Here is a 24175-nt window from a genome sequence, read left to right as displayed (position 1 = left end):
ATTCTGGTGTTTCCACATGGGGCAGTATAAGGAAAACAAACAAACAAACAAACAAACAAACAAACAAACAAACAGGAGACTCGTCAGTACGGCAGTGATACAAGTTCTTTGTAGACTCTACAAACTCTACAATGTAGAGGTTCAACAAATTACGTCTGAGGATTTTTTTTTAATTGCTGCTCTAATTATATTTGGATATCTGCTGTTTTAACACCAACACATAGATGCTAATTGTTAGCCTGTTTGCTAATAACGTTTGTATTAAGCTAATGAGAGCCATGCAGTTATTTGAACGACTCAATGTGGAATTTTTGTTGTTGTATTTTTAGTTTGACGCTAACCTTCAGCTCGAAGTGACAAATATAAGCTTTTTTTTGCTTAATCCTCCTCCTCTGTTACTGTATGTTAGCTTGTCGCCTTACAGCAGCTGCATTCAATGGGTCACAGTTTTCCCAGTTTCCCTTTGTACTAATTTAAAGTGGAAAACTGACCACCACTTTTTTTTTTCAAATGTCATTTCCTGTAACCGCACAATACGTCTCTATTAGCAATCGTCATATTTTCGGCACACCTTCAAAGCAAAGTTTCTGACTTTTTAATCACAAGCTTGGCCATGCGCGGTCATGAGATCCTGTGACTCATTGCCAACATTGACTCAGTCAGCAGTCCTCTAACCTGTCCTCTCGCCACTTCAGAAGGGGCAAAAAATAACTAGTTAATAATTCATCCGGCGGAAATAACAGCCGCTTTTCGTCATCCGAAATGTCTGGAGATATTACTCAGCTAGACAGAGTGGACCTTCGGAATGTACCCGCAGAGAGAAGGACGCTTTCCACAATGTCGCCAACTGATAAAAACAATAGAGCAATAGATAGAAAATATGACCAATAAGCTCCTATATTTATATCGAAATCTACAGCAGTGTTTCCCAAGTAGTCTACAATAACAACCAAAAATAAATAACAGCAGACGCAGCATGAGAAAAGAAGAATGCAAATGAAAGCGTCTCCCTTCCTACGCAGCATTTTTCTATGCAGATGTCTGACTCATCACGTAGGACGTAAACAAAGCAAAATGACGAGTCAAAGGTCAGGCTCGCCGATGTGGACGCATCGCCGGGTGGCCGCGCTTGCTTGTTCCGCCGCTCGTTCCAGTTTAGCGGCGAGGCGCCCACTATGCGTCTGAGTAGGGCCGGCCTAGCCTGGCTTCTCCTCGGAGAGAACCGGTACCCGAAGGCAGCCCACGCGGATGCCGACCGGAGGGACTTTCGCCTACGTTGTTGTCTCACGTAATGCTTGAAACAGAACAACAGATTGAGAAATGTGTGACTGGCGGAGGCTGGAAGGTGTTCGCACTGGGATTTGTCGTGGAAACTTTTTTTTTGTAGATAACAGTTTGGACTTTAAGGAAAGTAGTAGTTCTCGGGATCGCACTTCTCCGAAAGCAGAGGTTGAGCGCTGCATGCCTTCACACTTTCTCCAGTGTGAACATTCTGGCCGCCTCTGAATGAAAGCAGACAGCCAGGCATCGGGCTCCATTCAGTCTTTTTTTTTTTGCTCTGCAGATGCATCACTGTTACTGCGGCCAACTCATCTAAATATGACTAATCATTTTTTATAATGTTCCCCCTCCTGAGGTTGCCAAGTTCTTAGAGTAGAGGATTGTTGGGTGAAATGAGTTTTTCGTCATCCCTGCGTGCAGTCCGGAAAAAAAAAATGTGATGGCTCTGCAAGGAAGCTAAATGAAGCTTAAATGTGGAATTGCTAAATTGCCTTTTTCCTTATTGCAAATGTGTCGGGAACGCTTAGGGTTTCTTGTCAGCACTTTACCTGACCATACCTCCATTGACCCCCATCACACCATGTATGATATCCAATTCCAATTCATAGCTCACTTATGAATGTTTTCATCACAGCTCTGCGGGTTACAGTTTGGTACGCTTCAATCGTTTCCCAAGTCAAGAATCCCTTCATTCGCCAATGACAAAGAAAATGTTGCTAGCTAACTGGCTAATGCTATAAATAACCATTGACCATCGACTGTAGCTCGCTAGCTGTCTAGCTGAGTAGTTAATGTAATCCTGCTTGCCCATATGTCTACAAAATAAACAAAAAACTGTTTGGCTAATATAATTATAATCCTGCTAGCTAACTGGCAACTCATGAATTGGCTATCTAGCAAGCTAGCTAGTTTTTGCGCAATTGCATTGCTAAAAATGTCACTAATATTGATTGTATGTTTCTTATTATTCAAATATATCACAAAGATCCCTTCTCCATGTCAGCTTTCATTTTGTCCGTGCATCCTCATCATGTTTATGCAGAGTGCTGCCGTTTGCACCTGACTTCCAGATGCAGAATTAAAATATGCAAAATCAGCCATCACAATTCGTCTCGGGTTTTATAAATCAAATTGTGCTTGCTAAATGACTCTATTTGCATAATACGCTTCCAGGAACACGCAAAATGAACTGCGTTGTAAATTAGTATATAAGGTAGACTCCATCTTGGGTTAGTAGATCAGTTTCCATATCTGATTGTGTGAGCAATTGAATTTGTGGCCATTTTTGCAAGCACAAAGCTTTGGTAAATCTGGCAGCGTGTGAACAAACACAGTGCTGCTCATCTTCTGGCTTGCAGATGGGATTTTTACATCAGGCATGCAAAATGGAGCACTGGAGAATCAAGATGGCATATACTAGCAGTGAAAAGCGCACCCGCCTGCAGGTTGCATGTGTGAACAATCCAACATATGGAGGCAGTGAGCCGACAAGCCCACCAGCTCGTTCAAACGCAGCCGGCGTGAAGCTGAGCTGGAGCTAATGCCACACAAGCGGCATTGTTTTGTTTTGCGTTATCCTTATACAAAGAGCGGGCCTGCTAGCCTGCCTTCCGATATCTTTTCAGGCTACTAATTAGAGAGCAGAATTACATAAAAACAACTTAGTTGGTAGCTAGCTAGCTGATTATTTAACTATGTAGGTAGCTAGCTATATAGCAAGCTAACAAAAACGAGCGAGTCACTCAGTAAGCTAGTTTGATTGATTTCTATGTAAAAAAATAAATCCATTTCGAGCTTTAGTTGTGCTCGTCTGACTGAAGCTGACTTTCATCTTAAAATGGCCAAACTATGTCGGTAGCTAGCTATATAGCAAGCTAACAAAAAATAGTGAGTCACTCAGTAAGCTAGTTTGATTGATTTCTTTGTAAAAAAAAAAAAAAAAATCCTATTTGAGCTTTAGTTGTGCTCGTCTGACCGAAGCTGACTTTCATCTTAAAATGACCAAACTATGTCGGTACCTAGCTATATAGCAAGCTAACAAAAACTAGCGAGTCACTCAGTAAGCTAGTTTGATTGATTTCTATGTAAAAAAAAAAAAAAAAATCCTTTTCAAGCTTTCATTGTGCTCGTCTGACTGAAGCTGACTTTCATCTTAAAATGTCCAAAATTTTGGACGACGATGAGACTTGCCGGAGCTTTGTACAAATCCCATCTGGTGCCCTTATCGTCTCTGATTTGCCCATTTGACACCTTCATAAATACTGCACCAGGGAGTATTCATAAGTCTTCCTGCCAGTCTGAATAGAGGTACGGTAAATTAAAAATGAGTCCCACTCTCTGCTCTATGCTCCTTGAGCGTCTTTCACGGAGCTAGGGGAAGGGCTTTAGGCTTTATTGTCCTCCGCTTGGATCCTTTAAGGGACCCCCCAGTGATGTCGTCAAAGTGTTTTCCTGCGAGAAAGCGTCGCTTTCAGGAAGCCATGTGCGATTATCTCCGCTCATCACACTCCTAATCAAAGCCCGAATCAGACGCGTCGCCGTGCCAGCTTGGCGGGGGTGCACCGGCGTTTCACATGGAAATAATCAGGTGCGACTTCCATTCCGTTCTAAGCAAACAACGCCGCCGCGAGCGAGAAATGGAAGGGAACAAAAATGGATGAGCCGCTGTAAGGGCGTTGGAATTTTGTTTCAACTTCAAGTCGTGACGAATCTCTGTCATAATGTGAGAGCAGCAATAATACTAAAATATTGGTTTCATATTTGAAGATCTTTCCAATGAGGAGACACCATCAGGCGTCACTATTTTTAGCGAGGTCGCTAACCTAACCGGGCTTCATTTAATGACAACCATCATTCATATGTTTCTATCTTTAAAGAAAAAACGAAGAGGGAGGTTATTACTGGCCTTACGTTGGGGGTCACCTTTGGTGTAGTGATTTATGGATCCTATCGTAAGGCTCGCTGGAATTCCAACAAGGTGATTCTATGCGGGTCCACTCAGGGTTGCCGTCTTCTCCAATTTGTGTGCCGGAGTCTCATCAGTGCAACACGACCATGCACATTAATGTTGTTTGCTGCTTCTTGAGAGAGGCTCTATTTTTTTTCCATTCCTGGAATTGGAAAAAGAGGTCTAAGAGGTCCATTATGATATAAAAAAAAAAAATCACTGTATTCTGTAAATTCAGCTTAATGTCTGGTAATAATAAATAACATTGAAAGAAGTATATTTTCGTGGACTTGGGATTTTTGACGCCATTGTGCCCCTGAAGCAACGCATAAAAGCCTTCACAGAAAGATCATCACCTCCGTCTCTTGGAAATCCCCTAGCTAGAGTAAAAAGGATCTGATGTCTGAATTGCTATGATCGCTCCACTCTTCATCACCACATGGAAGCCGAGCGCCTCGGAACAATTTCTCTGTCTGGGTGAAAGGAAAGTTCCCCATGAGTGCTCTTAATGGAGTCCTGAAACCACGTCTGATCCACTCACGGATTTTCAGACACCACGACAGACGACGAACAGTCCGCCACAGTTTCATTTTTGCCAGCATGTCCATTATTTCATTTGATTTTTTTTTGTTTTTGTAGCCACACAACACAGCCAAAAAGAAATGAACATGTTTAATCAAGACGATAGCGTTTTCCTGCATCTGGCACTGGCGTGGTCTTCAAAAGATGTGAGCCAAGAACATATTGATCAGAAGAACTTTGTTTACTAATTAAAATCAAACAAATTGCATCCAACTAATTGAATAAGCCATCTGTAATTTGTTCATTTGAAAAATGTCGAAACCTGGAAGAAAAGTACGGCAGAAGTACTTTCTCAACTTTTTGATGATGTTTTCACATCTCATCATCGGATAATTTAATATATTTTTAATTTTATGGCAGGAGGAGATGAGACAAGGTCTTATATTGCATTTGCTAGTAGTGCCGCTGGCAGAGCTGCAATATAATTGGACCAGACTTTTGGATATTTTTCAATTTTTCTGGTAATTGTTTCCCACGTTTCCTCATGTCATTGTAGAATACATATAATGAATCCTCACCAGCATTTTCTGAAGAATTTTACAGATTTGTAAAAAAAATATATATGTCAGAAAACGGAAGGACGGTTGTATTTTTATTTTTTTTTTGGACACTTCAGAGATATTCTTGCCCCCCCACCCAAGGGAAATATCCTAGCCAGTGACGAGAGTGTTACGAGTCAATTTCCTCACACGCACTTATGTCACCCATAGCGTCCCTTTAAAGAGCCACTGTTGCAGAATGGCAAGATCTTACTTATGAAATACATCACTATTAACCTTTTATGATGGTAGCTCATTGTAGACATCCCAGAAATCCTTGATAGCTTTGCACTCCAAATGCGAGACCCCTGCAGAGCTCAAGAACCCGAAAGTACTCATTGGATTCACGCAAAGGTACTGATGGGGAAAAAAAAGTCTCAATCAACCGCGGCTTGCAGTATGGAGTAAAAATAAGGGGAAAAAAGGAATCAAATTAAGTACAGTAAGAAAGTAGTAGTGCTTTACTCCCAACGAATGAATCATTTGGCTTCATCTCAGGCAGGAAGTAAAGATTCCGTGTATAAAAGAAAGCAGAAGAGAAGACAGATCATTTCCTCGTAAGAGACAGAGTCATTATTTTGATGAGAAGCATCTGGCGTGCAGCCAATTAGCTGCAGAGTTGAGATTATTACAGAAATTAGCTGCTGGCACTCATCGTACGTGTGGGTGTGCGTATTCATTTATTGCTTATAGGTTGCCTTGTGTGTTTGGACCTGAATGCAAACAACTGAGCTAACACGCTTCAATCAAAAGCATTTGTTTCAAGAAATGTAATACCGTTAAATGCAAAAAATAATTGGAATGCAGACGACCACCTAAAAAAGTCTTAAATTTAAATTGGAAGTTTGCATTCCACTCCTGTAGGGGGCAGTAATGTACTTTAAAGAACAAACAAAGTATTACTGTTATAGTCTTTATTTGACCTGATCTTGGGGAAAATTTAGTAGGATTATTATTATTTTTATTTATTTTTTTAAAGTGAACCAGCCTGTTCTCGCAGGCATTTAGGACTTTTTATTTCGCTCCTCTTTTGGGACGACAGTGATCCCTTGCTACTTTGCGTTTCGTTTATTGCGGCTTCACTCCATCGCGGATTTTTTTTCCAAATTAAAAAAAAACATTTAAAAGTCAAAATAAAACTTCTAAATTGAGGAAACATGTGTCTAACCTTTAGGACAATGTAGTATTGCTCCAAATGTTGGTTTACATTCCTTTAGAAGTCCGTTTTCGCGTGTTAGCACAATCGCGAATTCGCATCTTTCCGCTAACTCGTTAGCCTGCCCAGTACTTCTTGTTGGTGACCGTACTTCGCGGATTTCACTTATCGCAGGTAGTTTTTGGAACCAATTATTTGCGATAAACGAGGGATTACTGTACATAGAAAGTAATGTCACCAGATAACAGGCCACAACAACAAAACTTCTGTCAGAAAACTACTGATAGTTGCCATCCAAGTTCCTATCAATAAATCAAAATGCTTTCATTCTCTTCCAGATAGCTCATAAATCACAAGTGCTGTCAAGCCGTATACATGAGTGCGATTGTGCCTATGGTTATTTTCATCAGATTGGCGGCGAGTCACCCGTAACAACTACCGCTCGTGATTTAAAATTCAGACGACATTTTCAGTCCGAGTGCAGGTCGCCCAGGTGAGATTGCCAGTTCTTTGGGAGACATTTCGTATGATAATTATAATCTGCTTTTGTCCATTCACATCATCAGCATTGATAAACTTTGCCCGATTAACATTCAATGTTTTATTATAAAATAAAAGTTTGAAAATAGCGAGCTCATTTTTTGTTTGGGCTTTTAATGTCTAATGTCTTTGCATTGGTGCACTAATCAATCATTTTTAGTTGGATAACTATGGCACAAAAGAACCTTTCAGTCGCACATGTTGAATTTTTAGTGTATTATATTCATTCCCGACTTTGTGGAAAACACTGCATTTTTAAGTCTGCAATGAATATTTATGCTCTATAGTTTTATATATTATTTATTACTCTTGTGAAGTCACTTACTCAGATGCTGCCAAGCGTACATTGTTTGCTGTGATTCATGCAACCCCAAAAAATCTATTTTATTGAAACACATTGAAACTGTGGTCGCACATTGTGTGTTTTCATTGTCGCATTCCTACATTTTTCTGGCATATTGCCATTTTGTTGCTTTAATAATATGTTACTATTATTTTATGCGTGTTTAGAAAATCTCCATTAAAAAAATGCAGTGCAACACTTATACACCCAAAATAACATCAACTTGGACACTTCTTAACAAATTGATTTGAAATTTCAACTTTTGCGGTGCATTGCCAACCTCCTCTGTTGTGATTGCGCAACACGTAAAGCGGTTAAACAACAAACAGAACAAAACTGACGGTGATCGACTCAAACCACACAGCACTTTTTGATTTGGACAGCCAAACTTTTCAAAAAAAAAAAATCCCTACTCTCCACTGGTAATTAGGGCCCTGCCTCAGGCAGTTCCAAGAAAGCAAATCTAATTAAAAAATAAAAAAAACTTGAAGGTAGTTGATGATCATATTTGTAAGTGGCAGTCGAGAACATTTTGGACATTTTGAATCATGAATGTTCTGCACAGGCTGAACAACGGTTGAAAATAATATCAATGCAATGCAACGGTGAACCTGCCGTGGCCCCTGACTGCGTTAGCTTCTCGAAATAGTTCACCTTTTCTACCCCGCCGATGTTCCATTGTTCAACCTGCCGTTATGTAAAGGAGCCACAAAAGCTTTTATTTCCTGCCAAAACAATAATGCTGTCTTATTTTTACAGTGGCTCTACAGATGGTTCCATATAAAGTTTGTGCACTAGTGCTTACTCAGTCTACTCGAGTCCTGGGCCAGAATTGAAGAAGAAAAAAAAAAAAGAAAAGCTTGCTCGAGTTGCCAATAAAGAAGAAAGTTGATCAAGATTTATGTACGTTAATGCGGTCGTCCCATGTGTTAATTTTCGCTCTCGCTTTTCATCACAGCAAAATGGCGCTGAATGCCGGGAGGGGAATGCGTCTGAGAATGCTGACTAGATTGGACCGGACTAAAGGAGGGGGCGTGACTCCAATGAATCCGTCCCGTGGTTGTAAAATGGGACAGCAAAGGTAATTTGGCGCCATTTTTTGTTTTATAGGATTGGGTTTTATGTATAAAGAAATGGAATCACAGTAATCCCCCCCACATCACGGGGTCCATCTTCCTTATACCGCTATTTCGAGTCTGATTTGTTTTTTTATTCTATTTTCCCGCCTTGTTTATTTTGAATGTAATTCCAATGTTGACCACTAAATGGCGACGCACTGTATTGTTTGACACTAACATAAGAAAAATGAAAAAAAAAATGTATTTGATCCTGCTTTTTATGCCTACAGAAAATGAGACCGTTGTTTCTTCTCATCATGGCTGTGATTGTGTTTAGAAATGAGCAGTCATACAAAATTTTGTTGAATGCGCTTCGGCACCCACTTGATTAAACCCCGAATAAATTAGGTGGGAGCATGTACAATTCTCTCAAGGACCCAAATGGCACACACACGTGATCATCAGCAACACAATGTGTCTTTGGGCGTGGGCTGATCAAATGGCCACCTCTGACACCTTGATGTGCCTTTAGTCATTCTCTTAAATGGTCCTTTTGGAAAAGAGCCCAAGAATGCGGCTGCGGTAATGGCTCAAGTACATTCCAAGTGCAGCTTTAACCCTTTGGCAGCGCTTCGGCTGATGCAATAGCTAATCACCGGGAGTGCAGAGGAGTTTATTAGGATGTTGATACACTTCTAGTGGCACGGCGACGCCGGGCAGCCTTTTCAATTCTGCCCAGTCGGACCATTATGTCGTTTGTTTAAACACGCTGGAATCTGGATTTTGGCGAAACGTCCAAAGTCGGATATAAGATTCATTTGTTTCCACAATGGATGAAGAATTTATGGCTGTTAGTATTGTTATGTTGTCTGTCTACATGTTTTGCTCCACCGTTTTATTCCAATGTTTATTGTTTAAATCATTGCAAGACTAAAATAAAGAAATGACATGGTTTTGATATTAAGATATTTCTTGCTTTTTATATGATATAATTTGAATTTGGTGATGATCAACCGAACTATTAATAATGCTTACAGGTCATGTACGGCACATTTAATCATCAAAAAGAAAAAGCGATTCAAATTCTTTTTTAAGACGAAAAGCCACCAGAATAATTGTATTTCTATTTATTCGAGTCAATTTTCCAGAATGTCAATTTGACCCGCAACATAACACAAGACTGCTTGACATGTTCTATCCGTCTCCTCTTTTCACTCAATGCCTTAAATTGCTTCGTTGTTAACTAGGAACCCAAAAATGAGTCTCGCTCGTAAATACTTAATAGAGCTTTGTTTTTATTGCCAGATCTTTCATTTTGCACGGCAATGAGGCGCCTTCATCGTAGTGTCACAGGAGGGATTACAGCTGCTGAGTCATGTGTGGGCAGAGCAGGTAAGCAGCCAGCGTTGCTATGGCGTCGCGCTTGAAAGGATTCAACGTGTATGTTAGATGTCAGACTTAAAAAAAAAAAATCTGTTGCCCCAAGCAACCTTTTGAGTCTTCTCTTTCTCTTTTTTTTTCCTGCTGTAAAACATGTTGTTTAGCAGAGGCCAGGGTAAAGTTCCTATTGAAGTCTACTCTATAAAACTCAAAGGACGTTTGCCTTTTGAAAGAAAATTGGCCACTCTGCTGTTAAATCCACCAGATTTTGAAGGGCTCTAGTAAGTGTGCCCAAAAAAATCGAATCTTGATTTATATTTTACTGGTCCAGACTACCTACAGGTCCTCCTGGAAAGTTAGCTAACACAACTTTGTTTTAACGAGAAACAATTCGAAGGTCAAAATATCAGCAGATATGATCTGTTGGCGGTTATTTTCTTTGCTACATTTTGCTCCGAGTATCAAATTGCAGCCTGAACTTGAACCAATGGCGCTTCTATAAAGCGTAAAGACACAATGTGTTATTGGGAAGCTATTCTCATTCTTTCTTGTTGGAATCAAAGTCATTTTGCTTTTAGGTTTATTTCCTATACGTGGTGAGCTTCATTTGAATAATCTAATAACAAAAAAGGCCTTTCAGTGAGAAGCAAATTAAAACAGGAGGAAAAAACATACACCGAGTCAGATAAGACGGGCCCGACCGAGTCAAACGGAATTTTCCGCTTGGGCGAGCACACAGGCAACAGCGGCGTGGTCGCTCTGTAAAGCAAAATAGTGACCCGGTGGGGCCACGCGGGTCGCAGCACGTCAACGTATTAGCGACAAGACCGACGCTCTTCTCACCTTTAATGACTCGACACCTGTGATTGAACTTCCTCTCAGTTTTGTTGTTGGACAAAAAGTAATCCCGTGTAATTAGCATCGCTGCCTACTTAGCTTAGCCGGTCATGTAATGGACAGAGAAACTCAGCGTGGGGGCATACATTATGCTAATTAGCCGAGCATTACAGTTCATTAAAATGCAGACCGGCTCGCTCACTGACATATTTTCAGATTTTTTTTTTTTTTTTTTAGTTAAAGCTTGGTTGTTTAATTTCACACCTGATAGGAAATGGGCAGGCGCTCTCGAGCAGCGTTTCACAACCTCCATTGAACCAAGACCGCACTCTTTGTAAGGTAGCATTTTAAAAAGTCAAATGTCACCTTTAACCTTTGCTTGAATGCTTTTTGTGGGGTTGCAACTCAATATGCTCCACTACCACACTTGTATTTATGAATGACGGCGGAAACATCCCAACTGCCGTCTGACGTTGACAAGTGGAAGCCACCGGATCGATGACAAGCAAGAATTGTGGCGCTCTGGTGTCAGAACCGATATGACGCACGCACACATCCGGCCGCAGAACATATCGCGGTACCGGAGCGCGGTGATGAGGTGGCGGAGAGGTAATTTTACCCGGCTCGCCATTTTTCCTCGCTGACCTTTTCCCAGGTGTGTGCGATGTCTCTGCCGTCGCTCACCGTTGTTGGAAATAACGCCTGGGCCGGATCACAGACCTGCCACGCGAGCCAAAATGCCAGCCAGCCATCACACACACACGCAGCCAGACTGATGGATGACTTTCCGCCGATCCGCCTACAAATACATAGTCATGTCAGAGTAAAATATTGGGCCTATTATGTCTCATGCATAACAATACCCAAATTGTCCCGTCTATCTATCAAACTAAATAGCAGTCAAATGTGATATTATCCTACTATTGGTGATAATGATGTCTGTGGAAAAATGTATTTGTTTGCTTGATCAGTAGTCACAACAATCCAATCTTTCATAACATTTTAAACGGTAATCTTTAGGGACATAACTTCAGTCGGCCATTTTTAGCTCTTTTGAAATCGGCAAAATTTGACGACGATTTTCACACACAGATTAACAAAAGACATTCAAACAAACAAACATTCAGATGTTTCTTTCATTACTGAAGTTAATGAAATGCTAAAATAATAAAACAGTTGTTGGTAGTTTATGTCTCTATTATAAGCGTGAAGGGATCAAAGTCATTATGTATTTTTTAAAATTAATCAGCTGATTAATCGAAATTTTATTTTACCCCAAAATTCCTATTGGCCCTGTAAAATTGTTTTAAAAATCCATGTGACATTTCCACAGACACCATGTCACCCACTAGGTCCTCCTTGGCAGTAGTTGGCGCTATACTGCAGCCTTTGGTCATATTTTTATCTGTGCTCATTATCGGTGATTACTCAAAGAGTAAATACTCGCACTACTATTGTTTTTTTTAAATGGAATATTCCTATTTAAGAGATTTTTGCCCCACATGGTTACACAACTTTGCGGCGGGCCTCCTCGTCTGAACAAAAACGCTATAATCTGTGCAGGGCAAAATTAAAAGCAGCCGTTCTCACAGAGTCCCAGCCCGGTGTTTTATTCATGGATTGTTTTGAGCTTCTTGTCGGTTGCATTAAGCGCATCCCTCGGCCCGCATGAAGTATTCACGTGCGACTCGCCTCTTAACGCTAATGCACGGGCCAGCTCGCCCAAAACACGCACGCCATGTTCGCCTTGATCCGACATGAAACGTTTCCCTTTTCCCACCGCCTCGCCTTGACACCTCTTACAAGTAACACCGTGCCGTTTTATGGATTACATTGCCTGGCCGGATCAGCTGCTTTTGTCGGTTTGTTTGTTTGGGCCATGTTAAGTGAATTCAACACGGCGAAATATCCTCGCCTGTGTCGAGAATGCGGAGAATCCTTGACCCACATTTGAAAGCGCCTTTCTTTCTTGTTAGGGATTTAGAAATGGCTCACCTATTGACTGAGTCGTTTAGCTTGCAGCCAAGTTCACAGGACTCAGACAGCGTCGCCGCCGTAGATTTGACAGGCGGTGAACAAATCGATGAGCGAGCTGTGTGATTGGACTGGACTGATGCGATTATTGAAAGATGCGCTTGACGATAACCTTGCATTCGGGTGTTATAAGACGACAGGGGTATGCCCTGCAGCGGGACGATTGGCCATTAGTGCAAATAAATACAAGCTGAAAGAAGTAAGGTCGGGTTAAAATGTTGATGATGCGGCATGTAGCAGCGATGCTAAAGTGCAAGCTTGTAAATGAAACCAATGTCAAGATTAGAACATCGCTTGTTTACATGATTGCAAAATTTGAGAATGTAAAGTTTGAAAAGGGTTGGAAACAATTGGACGACAATCATCAACCCCCCATGCCCCCCAAGGCTTGTGTTGAAACGCCTCCATTACTTATCCAGCCAGTGTACCTAATGGTGTGTCCGGTAAATGTCTGTATCATTTCGATGGCAACTCCCATGTGTTTGTGTGTGCGTTTGTTTGTGTGTGTGTGTTTGCCCCCGCCCCCTCCATACATGGAGGTCAAGGTGGTGATGGAGCACATTCTCCGAGACAGCCTTGACAGAATTGTAATGATATTTAAAGAACAACAGCGCTGATTGGCTCACGGGGGACACGGGCGAGCGAGCCATTTATCAAAATTGGTGACATTGGCAGTGTCATTGTTGGGATTTGGACAGCAAGTATAAGCAGAATGAACAGCGGATGGGGGAGATGTGGGGGTGGGTCGGGGGGGGGGGGGGGGGGGGGGGAGCAGGTTGCTGTCTCGCCCTCAAAGGAAGGATTCTTGGCGGGAGTGACCAAAAACTCATTTATTTCTCATCTAGTTGCAACCATTTGTGTCATGACAATCTTGAAAAATCAACAGCAATTATGTCTGTGAAAATGAGCCGCATACCCTCGCTGAGGAAAATTTCTCTGATTTTTGAAAGCGCTTAATGAAAGGTATGCAATCATATGCACGCCAATATAATCCCCAAGGACCGAGACTCCTTAAGTGTACTTCTGGTCTGAATGCAATTTTAAAGAGAGGAGTGAATTTTCCATGAGATCGCTTGGAGTCATTTTGGGGAACTAATGGATGCCATTTGAGTCGACTTCCCGCGGCATCAAGGAAATCTGTGAAACTATAATGGATGTAATCACTTTTTCCCCCCCAATAGAAAAACAAACATTTTGGCTAGATTAGCTCAAAATCCGTTTCGATATACGCAGTGTTTAATAATGTAATTAGCAATTATAGTTGCATGTCGACGGCTGTGGAATACCAACATTAATTGTTGATCATATTTCATTTCTCAATGAGATGGCAGCGAATAGCTTCCAAGGCGCTCGCGACGTAATGAGGTGCTGCATCACGGCGCAAGCCAATAATCAGTGTTGCAAATGAACAAAGTTATTGGAATTAATCAGGTGGAGCATTTGCTTTAAAAAAGTCAAACAACAGTGAAAGGGCAGCCGGCACTGTAGTTCCCGCACGTGCCCGGAAAGCATCTCTGTCTGATTACGGCTAATGAACTCATCAAGCAAGTCTGCGCCACAATTTAGACACTGACATTCGTTCATTTCGACTGACATCCGTGACATTCACTCAATCTTGTACGAGCGCTTCAATTCTCACAGTTGACTTCTCAGCCTGCATAACAAACACGAATGGACGTATTGAATGTGACATGGTATGGAAATTAACTCGATATAAGTTCAGGTTGTGCATTTTTTACACAATTATAGCACACTTTAAACACACTTTTTATTGTCTGCTGAAATCATATATGCGTGTGCATATATATATATATATATATATATATATATATATATATACACACGCACACATACATATATATGATTTCAGCAGACAATAAAATGAGTGTTTAAAGTGTGCTACAATTGTGCAAAAAAAAATGTGAAACGGATTAGAATTTGGCTGAAGATTAACGGCCACAAAAACACGAAGGCGAAATAAAAACGTCTGCTTACGGTGCAATACGCGAGGCGCTTGACGTGATGACCCACCAGATGAACATCTATTCTCCCGTTCTTATTCACTCAAATGTCGATTCAATTTGAAGTTCGAGCAAAGTATAGAGTACATTTGCCGCTGACCTGAATACGGAGGAGTTTAAAAAGGGGCTTATCAGTGGCGCGACACCTTGCTCACAAAATGATGACTGCTGGCTTGTGACCGAAATGTGAAGCGTGAAACTTTCTTCTTGCACTCATGTTTAACAATCCATCATTATCTTTATTGCTGTCATATCTTGTCTGTGTAATAACTGGCTGTTACAAATGTTATTCACTTTTTGGAATATGGCTAAAACGTTAGCTAAGACCTTCTGAATCCAATAAATCTCAACAAACAAGACTAGATCACTTTTTTTTTCTTTTTAGATGGAGCAAGGAAAAGAAAAAAAAGTTGTCAAGGCTTTCATACAAATGCACTGGACATGTTGGTGCCCCCGGTTCGGTTCATCCTTGTCTTGTATTTTCAAAACCACTGGATGGAAAGTGGCCTGTGTGGCCAAATCCCATGCGGCTGGAGTGCAACTTTGAAATGTCACAGCAAATGGTCCATCTGCAATACAGCACAGCACTCTAGTGGCCACCAGGGTAATACTAGCTTGTGTTGCCGTGTTGTGTAAAGTGTTTCTTCTCGCCAAAAGTCCATCTCCGTGAAGTGTTGAGAGCAGGTGTGAGAATCCCACCAGCCAGGTAATCGGTGGAACTCTCGCCCAAAAAGCCATTTACACCAGAAGTGACATTTTGACACAGGGAATCTGACAGACAATGTAAGTGAGCTCTCTTTGTGACCCTTTTGAATTTATTGATTGGCCGCCGAAGTGCAACTTTTCTTTTAAAAATACCGGAATATCACCTCCGAACACATTCTCTTTGAAAGTTTCCATGCTGACACGTTGTTTATTGATATTCAGAGAGCCGTTTTTTCGGTGTCAAGATGACAACATGATCAGTTTTGTCCTTGTGATTTCAAAGACGCCGCCAGGGTCTCAATGCATTGCAATTCTGCTGAGTCCGGCGCTCCGTTTGACATTGCAAATGTGTCACAGGGACGCTTGCCTTCCGGATCAGCCTGATGCAGCACTTGCAGACTTCAACGAGGCCTCACATCCACCTGAAATGTAAAAAAAAAGTCTCGTAAGCACTTTTGATGACTGAGAAATTTCCTTGGGCGCTCGTCTCGCTTGAAGCTGCGTCTGCTTATCTGTGCCCTCGTTCTGTTCAAATGTCACGTTGGTTTAAAGCGGTTATTAGTGGGGCCCATTACAAAAGAAAACCACCAGATGAGAGGAGTCGTGCAGATTAGAAATTCTCCTCCCCTCTTTTGCCCCTGCTGAGAGGATGTGGAGGCTTCAAAAATCTGTGCCACTGAACAAGAATCTTAAAGCCTAGAAATTAGGTTGGAATTTAAACTTAAAAAAAAAAAATTGACATCTGAAATCATCTAAAATTCCATCAAATTAAAAAGCTGGGTCTTGAACAACAATAAACAAAACCATACAAATTATGTATTAATGAAGGATAAAATTCGTTGATTTATTTATTTACTGTACTATTAAGTTTTATTCGTTCTGTTCGTGTTTTTGTTGTTAAATTGCTTTTTCATCTTCAGTTCATCCTCATTTATAAGCAGGCAAAAGCAACCCGGAAGATCGACGTCATGACGTCATGACGCAGACACCGATTTGAAGTGCTAGTTGAAACTGAAAGCAAAACACAACGCGTATTTGGCTGACTGTTATGCGACAGAAAACATATTGCTAAAAGTGAAACGTCCCGGTGGTTAAAGAAAGGTAAGAAAGCTTTGATTGCTAAAAGCTTCTCGTCATTTGTATCCTATTTTTTTTAAAACTTGAGTCACATAGCATTCGGTGGCTAATGTTAGCATCGGGACAGCGAATGGTAAACACAAGTTGCTGCCGCCAGACAAAGAGTGGATGTTACGATGAATTAATTTGAAAGCAGTATTGTCTTGGTACTTCGATAGTTTTCCCAGCCAGATCTGTGGTGAAGTAATAATGTGGTTTGGTGCGCATTGGGGAGAAAAGCTGCACACTATTAATGTCTAGCTTCACTTTTATTGGAATGGTAGAATCAATAGAAATAAGTTCTACCTGATCTACAACGCTAATATTATGTTTGACGTGTACAATATATATTCTAGCTAACTGCTCTACTTTGTATTGTAAGAATATTCCTGCACTGTGGTATTTTCTTCCCCAGGTTCGACATAATGGCTGCGGCTGAGCCCGAGCCCATCATCTCATCGAGACAGACGCAGAAAGAAATCAACGGCATTGACACGCAAGTTGTGTGCACACAATTCAGTAATTACATATTTATCGTCATAACGCAGTATGGCAAAATCGGAACCTTGGTGTCCGTCACGCCCGAGTCCAAATGCGATGACTTCAACACTCCGATAGTCTCCACCAAAGTGCTGCTGGGAAAAGATGAGGTACGCTTGATGATTTTGTTGACAAAAAGTGTGCAACTCTTTTGTTGAAATATTTTTCCATTTGTTTTCAGCCCCTGACACACGTGTGTGGTAAAAACCTGGGAACGTTTGTGTCACAAGAAGCCGGCAGGCCTGTCCTACTGGGACTGGCACTCAAGGACCCCTCAGTCGATGCAATTACGCAAATAAAAGAACTCATCAAAAGTTGTCAAGTTTGGTAGGAAGACTGCAAGACCCCATCATCTCCCTTTTTTCTTTTTTTAATTGAGTTGGATGTTTTTTTTATTGCAATTTATTAGAGCTGTTGTCCTACTTTACCAGTTTGCAAAAATAACGCTCACTTGTTTTGTCATTCGCCATGTGATCACATTTCATTGCAATGTGAATATTTGAAAGCATCACAAAACATTTTCAATAAAACAGGTTAAAGATTAGATTTGTCCATCATTGATTTACGTCAAACCTCCCAAAAGGCGATCATTGTAGAGATTCATTTTGCGAATGATTAACTCTCGCAAACTGTATATCCAAAATGGTTTTATTTGATCCTGGAATTTGATGCCCTACCTCCTCTTGAAACTATTGGTTTCTAAAGGGGCAGGGCAATCTTGAAACAGTGAAAGAGTTCAAAACAGCATGAGAATGTTCATATGCACCACATATATTTTGAATATATTACGAATACTCCATATATAATTGCCAGACAGACCATTAATACATTAAGATGTCTCACTAATAATTTTTATACTCTTATGCTTGGAAAATGAACAGCGTGTATGACATTTTCCAAGTATAAGAGCATTCTTTGAGATTTGTTTTGTCCGAGGTGTCTTATCGGTTCGTGAAGGCATCACGGTGACGACGCAATGAGAGCTGTAGTCACGTGACTGCTTCACCTGTTTCGCCAACCTGTTTATCCCATCCGACGCCTGAATCTCAGTTTTGTTTCGATACTTTCAAATTTACACACTTTTAGTTTCATTTTATTCAGAAGAACTTGGTAGAAACAGAAGCTTTAAAGTCTATTGTTGTGTAGGGAGTTCAGGCTGTTTTTATTTATTTTTTTCTTTAATTTTTTTTGGGCCGGTGTATTTCCAACGGACTTCGACCTCGCCTTGTCAGCTTGCGGCCTACCTGAGACAAACAAGGAAGTTGAGACGGTTGGACCTTGCCGTCGCGGTCCGCAAATAAATGACGCCTCACGCGCGCGGCCGCCGACCCTGAAAGGCGATTAAATTCTGATTTTGATCCGCTGACACTCGCCCCAAGACGCTCCTTCGTCTTTTTGTGGACCGGATAAAGTCGCCTCCGCCGCCACCGGGTTAAGGTGAGACACAACATTAGGTACACCTGTACAACCTGATTACATTCAATTTTAAAGCTCTATTTGTGTGTGTGTATATATATATATATATATATATATATATATATATATATATATATATATATATATTTAAAAAGGGGCCTTTTCTCGAGTATGGTTACGGTCAGTCAACATAAATTTAACTCAAAATGGTATTTCGCAGGTAGAATTTTTTTATCCAGCCTTTTTGTTTACATTTTGAAGTTGTACCTAATTATTTGGCAAACCACGCAAGTAGTAACTCGGTCTTAGCTTTAGCTCATCAAACTGCTGATTTTTTTTTTTTTTTTTCAGATTATGTGTTAATTCTCCACCCATCCCTTGTCTTGAAATCGCAAACTCTGTTATTTTTGGAAAACAAAAAATTCCATGGTCAGTCTCATCCGTGCTTCTCAGATGAGCATCTCCGTGGCCGACATGGACGCATCACTGGAGAACACATCCATCGTCCACCTGAGCGCCCCCATCCTCCCGGACAGGACGGACGTATCCAACATGACCATCATTCGCATGGCCAATGGCACCATCCTGGAGGATCAGCTTTTTCTCAACACCATGACCGCCCGAGCACTCTCCGGCATCTTTGTGTGGTCTGCCTTGCTCATCACGTGCCACCAGGTATGCATCATTTGATTTTAAGGAACAAAATAACATGGCATACAAATGTTAAAAAAACAAGTCAACTACTGTGATGCTTGAGGAAGAATATTTCACAATGGATTCTACTTTAAAGTTGTAATATCACCATTTGCCACTGTCATAAACTTGGGACGCCCCTTCCCCCTGAATATGTTTTCAAGAACTGCCTGCTTTAATGTGCACTGAACATTATTCAATGTGTGCCTCACAATATGTGTAATCAGAGATGGCTGGGAAATGACACGCCGCTCGCACCTCCCTCGCTCAGGGACCAAAAGCAATTGTTGCATCCATAAAGGTTTATTACCTCACGCTTCACCTTTTCCGAGCTCACTCTTTGAGGCCACGCTCGGCTGTCGGCGCTAGCGACGGCTTTTTCTTCAGCCTCGTGCCATCGCTCTTTTATGGTTTTACTGCACAACGACATGTAGGTTTGAAAGGGCAAATAATGCTCATGCTTGTAAAGAATCACAGTTTTCTGTTCTGCCAGGTGTTGCCTTTTATGGTCTGGCAGCAAACCTTGGCACAAGCTACGTCCACGTTTGCATAATCTTATGAAAAGATTCCGCATTGCCGGAGTCAGAATAATCTCCATCTGTGCTCATCAGGGTCATGCTAGAGCAACAGGTGGCGTCTTAATCTCATTTTTATGACGGCCAAAGCCAAGGGGGGGTAAATGGGTGAAAGCTACAGGATCATTTAAAAAAAATAAAAAATAAAAAAAAAACAACTGCAACTTAAACTCACTGATGTTTTTATTTTTTTTCTATTCTCAAATGCTGCTGTTTTGCTTCGTGTCCCCCTGGCAGATCTACACACACCTGCGCTCCTACACGGTGCCAAATGAGCAGCGCTACATTATCCGCATCCTCCTCATCGTGCCCATCTACGCCTTCGACTCCTGGCTCAGCCTGCTCTTCATCAACAACAACCAGTACTACGTGTATTTTGACTCGGTTCGGGATTGCTACGAAGGTGCGTGCCCCCGCCCCCTCCAACCGTTTCGTCGTTGACATTTCCACCGTTTGACACTAAAAAAAAAGCATCTGACCAAACAAGTTTTTCCACATCGGTCTGGTTTAGTGGGAAGCTGATACCCGCTCACCTTTGTATTGGAAACAATCCAACTTATCCAATTAATTTTAAATACGCAACAGCCAAAATATCGACACACCACCTATCGTACATTTGAAGGCACTACTCAGAAAGATTAGTTTCAAATTTGAACGGCCATTTTGTGGCTGACTGATGGCGGCAGGAAGACACCAATCCCATCGGCGACAATGAGTCAATCACAGGAAGCGTGCCCCCCCCCCCCCCTCCATCTGCATTAGCTTTATTTAATCCCCGCCTTTAAATAGCAACAAAGGATTAGGGAGGGATTTCCAAGACACACAACCCCTTTGCAAGCCTCTTATTGTGAAACATTTATTGTTCCATAATGTACCGGCTAATTATTCTTTATCGCGCCCAAGTTGGCACGGGCTTCCTTTAAATGAATTTGAAGGTTATTCCAATTTATTGTCTTGCACAATGTGTTAAACGTACTTCTTTTTTTTTTTTTGTTCCAGCATTTGTAATTTATAATTTCCTGAGTCTGTCCTTTGAATACCTTGGAGGGGAGAGCGCAATCATGTCCGAGATTCGAGGGAAGCCGATACAGTAAGTTGTCTTCCTTGATAACCTGCCACTGCTTTTTTTTTTTTTGCACGGAGCTTTGCCATGAACTTGAATGCTTTCCTTTTCCCCACGCAGGTCAAGCTGCCTTTATGGCACCTGCTGCTTGGGTGGCATGAGCTACTCCATCGGATTTTTAAGATTTTGCAAACAGGTAAGCCTTCAGGCTGCTTTTACTTTGATTTCACACAATTAGTTTTCAAGACGTTCCCTTAAAATGAAGCAAATGCGCATTTCTGTAGTGATCAGGTGATGCAATTTTTCCGCTGACTTCCAAGGTGAAGGAGAACAGAGACTTGCATGTATGTCATCATTATTGAACTAGAGATCAAACCAAAAAAAAAAAATGCCCTTTGCCTCACACAAGTCTGAGCTGATCAATTGAAGGAGCTGAGCTCGTACTGTAAGTCAAAGCGGAGTAGCTTTGCTTTTAATTAATTCTCAGGAGGACGCAACAAATCTGGCCCGTCGATAGTTGCCACCGGTGAACTATCGCGAGTGCAAATTGTAGGGAAAAGGAAAAAAAAAAGCCTCAGGTCATAGCAGGCTGGGAATTAATAATTAAAAAATGATTTAGTCTTTTTTTAATGGAAAATGTCAGCAGGTTGCCAACACACTTAGCAAAATAAAAATGTTGACTCAAATGCACTTTCTTTTCAAGTCGCTGTGTTGCCGGCTCGCCGTCTTTATGAAATATAGCGGCATCGTCGTGAATCATTCCGAGTTAAAGGCTCGCTCTCAATTAATATGAAGCAGGAGGTAAACTTGACTTTTGGACCGGCGCGGTGTCCTCCTGAATGCCACGCCACGCCCGGCTATCTATCTTGTCTCTTTTTTTTGCGCTCTCCGAGAGATAACTTCATGATAACTGAGCACAGTTGTTGTTGTTTTTTTTCAAGGTTAGAATTTATGACGATGTAGCTTTTGGCATTCAAGCCTGATACATGTGTACCCGATGAATCGGTAATGAATCGGCCACCGCGGCTCTATTTGTGTGCAGTGAGATGGAAGAATTGTACAAACAAATGCTTCGTCCTTGCTATGGTGTGTGTGTGTTTGTTTTCCAGGCAACGCTTCAGTTCTGCATCGTCAAACCCATCATGGCGGCCATCACCATTATCCTCCAGGCCTACGGCAAATACCACGATGGGGATTTTAAGTGAGCTGCGTCTCCCTCTCTTTTTCCCAGCTGCTTAGTTTGTGCTAATGGCGGAGACGTGTGACCCCAAAAGCTCCTCACAAGGGCACTTTTTTTTTTTTTTTTTTTACATCCCGTCTTCAGCCGCCAGTGGTTTTATTCCTAAAGGCACCCCAACTACTTAAGACCACTTGAGACAGACGTGTGTCAGCTTTTTAGCGTTAGCCTTTTAACATCGGTCTAAAAGTGGATCTGCCGATCCGCCGTGTTGTTTATCGGGAAGGATTAAATTTTCACAATCTCACGATTTTCGGCCGTCTGACCTGACGTTGTTTTCCGTCTTGTGCTCAGCGTCAACGGGGGATACTTGTACATCACCATCATCTACAACTTCTCCGTCAGCCTGTCGCTCTACGCCCTCTTCCTCTTCTTCTTCGCCACCAGCGATCTGCTCAGGCCGTACGAGCCCGTGCTCAAGTTCCTCACCATCAAGTCGGTCATCTTCTTGTCCTTCTGGCAAGGTGAGACGTCCGCGTGGTAGCTTTGCGCTCGGGGACCGCGAGAATTCACCAAGCTGCTCCCGTTCAAGGCATGGTCCTCGCCATCTTGGAACGCTGCGGCGTCATTCCCAACGCGCTCTACATCGACGGGGAAGAGGTCGGCGCCGGCACGGTGGCGGCCGGCTGGCAGAACTTCATCATCTGCATGGAGATGTTCTTCGCCGCCATCGCCCTGCGCTACGCCTTCACCTGCACCGTCTACCAGGAGAAGAAGAACGACGTGCCACGTGAGTGTGGCCGCCCTCTTTCTTGTGTTTCTTGAGCCGCTTGTGACTTGGTACCGCTAACATCGCGATTGTCTCTGGCAGAGAGCATCCAGTCTATGCAGAGCATCTCCAGCGGTCTGAAGGAGACCATCAACCCGGGCGACATGGTGCAAGACGCCATTCACAACTTCTCGCCGGCCTACCAGCAGTACACGCAGCAGTCCACGCAGGAGGTGGTTCCGCCGGGCCCCAACGCCAAAGTTTCCTCCGCCGCCACCGCCGGCAAGGGCTCCCGCAAGTCGGACAAAGTCATGCTGATCATGTCCGACGACGACTTGTAAGCCGCAGCATCCAGGTGCGTGCATCCTCGTCGCTGTTTTACCTCAACCGGATTAGTTTCCCTCGACACAATGTCGAGCAAAGACTGCTTTTCTTCTACTGAACTTTAACGAATAGCACAGCAGCCAGATGTTTTGCCTTTCTTGGCCTTATAACAAACACACCATTGTGATATCAAGTGTGACTGGAGGAGTGTGACAATGGTCGACACCGCCACCTAGTGGATTGCAGTTGCCACTTGTTTGAGTCAAGAAAAATGCAAGTTCCTGGTTTGGTTTTGGAGCAGGTACTTCAAACTGCAAAATAGATCACTGCAGAGTCTTTTGTATGTGTTGCATGCGTGGAGCTCCTCCAAAATGGGAGTCTTATGAAACTGCAACTAGAAAGCAGGTTTTGTAGCCTCTGCACTCTTTTGAATATATTTGGCAAAGCCTTTTAGTATCAGGGTGACTATTTATATTTCCATGCACTCTCTATTATGATATTTTCAGATTTGATTGTATATCTACTATACAGGCGCATCTCAAAAAATGACGAGATTGTGGAAAATGTAATTTATTTCAGTGGTTTATTTCAAAAAGTGGTGAAACTCTTAGATAAGCATTGATTGTTAATCACCACCCAAAATGTGTTTTTTTTAAAGATGGCTTTAGCTTACAGCTAATAGAAACCCTAAAAAAAATGTATATCACATAAACAGTCAAAATAATTTTTAACACAGACACTCGGTCAGGATTAGATTTTTTAAAACTATTTTCCCCTAACCCCTAATAGATATCTATTAGTTTCACTTCTTGAAATGACACTATTCTAATTTATTGAGATGCATCTGTAAGGATGTTGAATGTACGTTGTTTATGTACAGACTGATTTTAAAATCAATAAATCTAAACAAAAAACATCAATTTTTCATTTTTGTACATTTGACATAATTTTAATACCCATTAGTGCCAATCATTGCTCTTCTTGAGGCAAGACCAAAATGAACTTGCATGTGGGGGTTCAAAGTGAAATTTGCAAGTATTCATAATAAAGTCATCTTTATGTGTGTCAGATTAAAGTGA

The 24175-nt window shown here is 41.8% G+C and overlaps 2 protein-coding genes and 1 long non-coding RNA gene across 3 annotated transcripts in view; 2 read left to right on the top strand and 1 right to left on the bottom strand.

Annotated features, from left to right (window-relative positions):
- The window catches only part of psmg3 (proteasome (prosome, macropain) assembly chaperone 3), a 57440-nt gene extending 39817 nt beyond the window's left edge, over positions 1–17623 (top strand). The window contains exons 3-7 of the mRNA XM_088357378.1: positions 8347–8469; positions 9752–9838; positions 15104–16524; positions 16955–17189; positions 17261–17623. Of these exons, the coding sequence (XP_088213504.1) occupies positions 16965–17189; positions 17261–17410 (375 nt within the window). The 5' untranslated portion in view covers positions 8347–8469; positions 9752–9838; positions 15104–16524; positions 16955–16964 and the 3' untranslated portion in view covers positions 17411–17623. The remainder of the gene's footprint in view (positions 1–8346; positions 8470–9751; positions 9839–15103; positions 16525–16954; positions 17190–17260) is intronic.
- Positions 9722–12809, bottom strand: LOC148383937 (uncharacterized). Its single transcript, XR_015853317.1, has 3 exons — positions 12659–12809; positions 11283–11462; positions 9722–9868 (listed from the first exon to the last, which is right to left on the bottom strand). It is a non-coding gene; the product is annotated as an uncharacterized LOC148383937 (long non-coding RNA).
- A 442-nt stretch (positions 17624–18065) lies between the features above and the next one.
- Positions 18066–24175, top strand: tmem184a (transmembrane protein 184a). Its single transcript, XM_088356986.1, has 9 exons — positions 18066–18516; positions 18949–19170; positions 20001–20166; positions 20763–20853; positions 20947–21022; positions 21936–22027; positions 22358–22527; positions 22596–22793; positions 22875–24175. Exons 2-9 carry the CDS (start codon positions 18949–18951, stop codon positions 23111–23113), a joined length of 1254 nt encoding a protein of 417 aa, XP_088213112.1. The 5' UTR covers positions 18066–18516; the 3' UTR covers positions 23114–24175.

Source organism: Syngnathus floridae, chromosome 17 (genome assembly GCF_059516105.1).
Source record: "Syngnathus floridae isolate MCC-2025c chromosome 17, RoL_Sflo_1.0, whole genome shotgun sequence".
NCBI lineage: Eukaryota > Metazoa > Chordata > Actinopteri > Syngnathiformes > Syngnathidae > Syngnathus > Syngnathus floridae.
Note: the sequence above shows the minus strand (reverse complement) of the source record. Positions and strands in the feature narration are given on the sequence as shown.

Bases quoted from the DNA above. Each gene is read 5' to 3' on its own strand.
- tmem184a (XM_088356986.1), top strand. From the start codon at position 18,949: ATGAGCATCTCCGTGGCCGACATGGACGCATCACTGGAGAACACATCC. The intron at 20,854-20,946 runs GTAAGTTGTCTT...TTCCCCACGCAG, and splicing joins ATTCGAGGGAAGCCGATACA to GTCAAGCTGCCTTTATGGCA. The intron at 22,028-22,357 runs GTGAGCTGCGTC...TCTTGTGCTCAG, and splicing joins TACCACGATGGGGATTTTAA to CGTCAACGGGGGATACTTGT.